The sequence below is a fragment of the Lycium barbarum genome, chromosome 11, assembly GCF_019175385.1.
Source record: "Lycium barbarum isolate Lr01 chromosome 11, ASM1917538v2, whole genome shotgun sequence".
Classification (NCBI taxonomy): Eukaryota; Viridiplantae; Streptophyta; class Magnoliopsida; order Solanales; family Solanaceae; genus Lycium; species Lycium barbarum.
In genome coordinates, this window is record NC_083347.1 from 5,276,913 (window position 1) to 5,281,479 (window position 4,567).

The 4,567-nt window shown below is 39.8% G+C and overlaps 1 protein-coding gene across 1 annotated transcript; it reads left to right on the top strand.

Moving 5' to 3' along the window:
• The first annotated feature begins 560 nt into the window (after positions 1-560).
• On the top strand, positions 561-4,306 carry LOC132620470 (G-type lectin S-receptor-like serine/threonine-protein kinase At4g27290). Its single transcript, XM_060335152.1, has 7 exons — positions 561-1,939; positions 2,254-2,370; positions 2,754-2,878; positions 2,966-3,176; positions 3,267-3,504; positions 3,593-3,743; positions 3,839-4,306. Exons 1-7 carry the CDS (start codon positions 667-669, stop codon positions 4,142-4,144), a joined length of 2,421 nt encoding a protein of 806 aa, XP_060191135.1. The 5' UTR covers positions 561-666; the 3' UTR covers positions 4,145-4,306.
• The last annotated feature ends 261 nt before the right edge of the window (positions 4,307-4,567 follow it).

A 4,567-nucleotide genomic window follows, 5' to 3' on the forward strand; every position in this document is an offset into this window, starting at 1 on the left:
CCAGGCCCTAACTGGCCCGGTACCTTGACCAGTATGTCTGATATTTTCCTAGTCCGGCCCGGCCCACATGTTCAAACCTGACACCCATAGCCTGCCCCCTGCCCTACTTCAGTTAAATATCAGGATTTGAACCCCTGACGTGCCTATTGCGGTCGCCCTCGGGGCACGACATTTTCTGATTCTAGTGGCTAATTGTTTTTTTTTTCTTTTCCTTTTGGCATATTCTAAACCAGGATAAAAAGTCAGTTCATGTAGCTATAAAGACATAGGATATTAGGACATTGGTGACAAGAAACAAGGACGAATCTTCGCAGTAATAAAGGTTGAAAAGGGAATTGTCCTCACTGAAAATGATATTTTTGAAAAAATATCTTGAGGAAAAAAAAGGAGCCCGCCACTGTCTCTGTAGCATATAAAAAGTAGCTACAGTACCCCCATCTAGTCATATTCAAATGGATGAGGTTGACGTATTCAAAATGTAGTTCTAATGCATTATTCAAAGCATGTGTCTGATTTCTGAGCTTGACTACCCCAAAAGAGACGAAAATTAAGGACCAGTCAAATTAGTAGTTGTAGAAAGCTGTCATCCTATAACAGAAATGTTCCTTCTTTTATTTGGTTTGATTCTTCAGAATTCCAATAACCCAAAGGGGCCAAACAATTTCCATGAAACGATTCGCTAGTTTCTGTTTCTTTTCTTGCAATATAGTGTCATTGCTCTTCATATTTTCCACTGCATTAGACACGATATCTAAGGATAGCCCCATCAAAGATGGCCATACCATAGTTTCAGCTGGTGGCAACTTTGAGCTTGGATTTTTCAGCCCTGGAAATTCCAAGAATCGGTATATCGGTATATGGTACAAGAATCTACCTAAGGGCAAAGAAGTAGTGTGGGTTGCCAATAGAGTCAACCCACTGAATGACACATCTGGCATATTAACGATCAGTAGCAAAGGGATTGCACTACTCAATAGCACCCGAGACGTGATTTGGTCGTCGAATTCATCAACCCATTTGAGGAATCCGGTGGCTCAGCTTTTGGACAGTGGAAATCTTGTCTTAAAAGATGGCAGTGGTGTAAACTTAAAAGACTATGCTTGGCAGAGTTTTGATTATCCAGGCAATACTTTATTACCGGGCATGAAAATAGGCCGAAATTTAGCCACTGGCCTTTATTGGACTCTTTCATCCTGGAAGAGCAGCGATGATCCTTCTCCTGGAAGATATGTGGATCGCCTCGACACTAGTGGTTATCCACAAATCTTCTTGTGGGAAGGTCCGGTAATAAAGTATAGCTCGGGAATATGGAATGGACGTTTTTTTGCTGGCGGACCAAATTTGAAACCAAATCCTTATTATACATTTGAGTTTGTGAATAATAACAAGGAGATTTACTATAAATATGACCTTATTACTTCTCTTCCCACCAGGGTGGTCTTAAATCCGGCAGGCCTAATTCAACGATTCTTATGGATCGGACGGAACCAGAACTGGTTCCTTTACTCTACTGGGCAGATGGATAATTGCGACCGTTATGCCTTGTGTGGTCAATTTGCGCGGTGCGACATTAACGACTCCCCTTCATGCGATTGTTTGAGAGGATTTCAGCCTAAATATCAACAAGAATGGGATGCAGCAGATTGGTCTAGTGGGTGCGTGCGAAGAACTCCATTGGAATGTGGGACAAGTGACAGGTTTATGAAATACTCGAGTGTGAAATTGCCAGATACACGTCATTCTTGGTTCGATAAGAGCATTGGCCTTGAGGAATGCCAAATGTTGTGTCTGAAAAACTGTTCGTGTACAGCATATTCCAATCTTGATGTAAGAGATGGCGGGAGTGGATGCTTACTGTGGTTTAACGAACTCGTTGATATCAGGGAATATGCTGAACTTATGCAAGATCTCTATGTAAGGATGGCTGCATCAGAAGTAGGTAAGTCTCCTTAATACTTATGTTGAATAACATGTAAGAATTTCGAAATAATAGCATCTTGAAGACGTGAACTCCGCCTGTGTGAGCTCGCTCACATTGCCCGTCCCAAGCCCGGATAAAGGAGGAGGGTTGCCGAGGGTCAATCGGAAACAGCCTCCCTACCCAGGTAGGGGTAAGGCTGCGTACATCTTACCCTCCCCAGACCCCACTATTGTGGGATTACACTGGGTAGTGACCAAGACCAAGCATCTTGAAGACGTGCTAAGCTGAATCATACCACAAGGTTTTCACAACTCATAATGAACTTTTGACAGGTTCAGGACAAATGGGAAAGACAAGAAAAGCAATCATTGCGACTGTATCAATAATTTCAGCAACCGTCCTTGGTTTTCTATCTTGGTCTGCTATGCGGAGAAAGAAAAGGGAAAGAGGTTTCAAAATTTGTCTATCATGTTTATTGGTTTTTTAAAAGTTGGTGCAGCCTAGAACGTTGGAAGAAATGATTGAAATTTTCTCTCTTTGATTTTATTAGGCATGGAGGGCTTTAAATAGCAAATTTGAATACATAAAAACTGCAGAATAAAATCCAAAAGCCTATAGTATCTCAACTACATTTTTCAAATAAAGACGACTCCTACTACTAAACTACTTATTGTTCCAGTAAATCAGCAAATAACAAAAGCAAATATTCAACAATGTTGAAAGTAGTGCAAATAGGGAAAAACTACTATAGTGCCTGTCTAGGTGGATGATTTTGGAAAGTATAGTTGTTTCATTCACCTCATTATCTTTACAAAAGATTTCCATTTTACAGGAGAACGAGAAGGAAAGGATGATATGGAGTTTCCTTTGTTTGATTTGATGACTATTTCTGCTGCAACTAATAATTTCTCATCTGATAATATCATTGGAAAGGGTGGTTTTGGACCCGTTTATAGGGTAACTAGAATCATTTTCTGTCTGTATCTTAGTCAAATACATAAATGATGCCCTTGTGACTTAGCCGTCGAATGGACTGTGTGGCAGGGAAAATTATTATCTGGCCCAGAAATAGCTGTGAAGAAGCTCTCCAAACATTCTAGACAAGGTCTTGAAGAGTTGAAGAATGAAGTTGTTCTGATTTCAAAACTTCAACATAGAAACCTAGTTAGGCTTCTAGGTTGTTGTCTTGAAGGGGAAGAGAGGATGCTAATTTATGAATATATGCCAAACAATAGCTTGGACTTCTTCGTCTTTGGTTCGGTTCTCTTAACTCATTTGGTCAATAGATCCATCTTATCATATTAGCATTGTTCTGCTAACGCAATATAAACTGACATTTTGGCAGATGAGATCAGAAGGGGACAACTTCTGTGGGAAGATCGCTTTCGTATTGCTAAGGGAATAGCAAGGGGGCTTCTTTATCTTCACCAGGACTCCAGATTAAGGATCATACATAGAGATCTAAAGACTAGCAACATTTTACTGGACAGCAAATTGAATCCCAAAATTTCAGACTTTGGACTGGCTAGGATTATTGGTGGGGATCAACATGAATCAAGAACAAAGCGAGTAATAGGGACATAGTAAGTTCAATTAGCCAACTTATTGTCTCTTTCATCATTACCTTCGCAAATCATTTTACATAAGATTAAGCACTTTGTCTTTATGCAGTGGCTATATGTCTCCAGAATACGCAGTTGATGGGAAATTTTCAGTGAAATCAGATGTCTTCAGTCTTGGTGTTCTTCTACTAGAAATAGTAAGCGGAAGAAAGAACAGAATGTTTTGTCATCCAGATCACCATCATAATCTTATTGGACATGTAAGCAAGATACAAATCCAAGATTTGCTTCGTCGTTTAACGCTACACTTGTATTTTTTGCATATCATTGAAAACTATACTTGATTTTGCCATAGGCTTGGTTATTATGGAATGGAGGGAAGGCCTTGGAACTAATCGATGAATGTTTGAATGAATCGTTTGTGGAATCCCAAGTTTTAAGATGCGTTCATGTGGCGCTATTATGTGTTCAAAAACTAACAGTAGACAGACCACCAGTGGCATCCGTGGTTTTCATGTTGAGCCATGAAGAAGTGGCATTACCTCAACCAAAGGAGCCCGGTTTCTTCATAGAGAGGAGTACAGCTGAAACAGATGATTCAAATGAGAAAAGATGCATCAATTACAATGATTTGACATTAACAATTCTTATACCAAGATAGAATTGGTGGAACCAGCAATTTTAGAATCTTCTATTGTGTAAAGGGGGTTGAACAACTTATATACAAAAAAAGATATTCAGTTCGCTGTACATTATAATATTTTGAAGTAGGGTTTCAGCTAAATCCCTGTAGACCACATAGCTCCGCCTCTGAAGATAGTGAGAGCCCGGGTGGGGGGGGGGGGGGGGGTTGGAGCTGACATTTCATGATGACAAAAATTGTAAACTACCTTTCTTTCACGAGTTAATTTTTTCCCCCCCAGAGTAGCACCTGATTTTGAGCTATTACTTTCAATTAGATTGGATATTTATTACTGGACTTGCATTTAGTAACATGCATACGCTGAAAAAATGCGTATTTCTTTCATCAATGTGAGATTTATTAAGTCCAGGCTCAAGAGCCGTTGTTTCAACTTGTGCAAAT

What these genes read in the sequence shown, in the direction of transcription:
- LOC132620470 (XM_060335152.1), top strand. Translation starts at nt 667, where the DNA reads ATGAAACGATTCGCTAGTTTCTGTTTCTTTTCTTGCAATATAGTGTCA. An exon ending in GATGGCTGCATCAGAAGTAG is followed by an intron (nt 1,940 to 2,253) that starts GTAAGTCTCCTT and finishes AACTTTTGACAG; the next exon opens with GTTCAGGACAAATGGGAAAG. An exon ending in CTTGGACTTCTTCGTCTTTG is followed by an intron (nt 3,177 to 3,266) that starts GTTCGGTTCTCT and finishes ACATTTTGGCAG; the next exon opens with ATGAGATCAGAAGGGGACAA.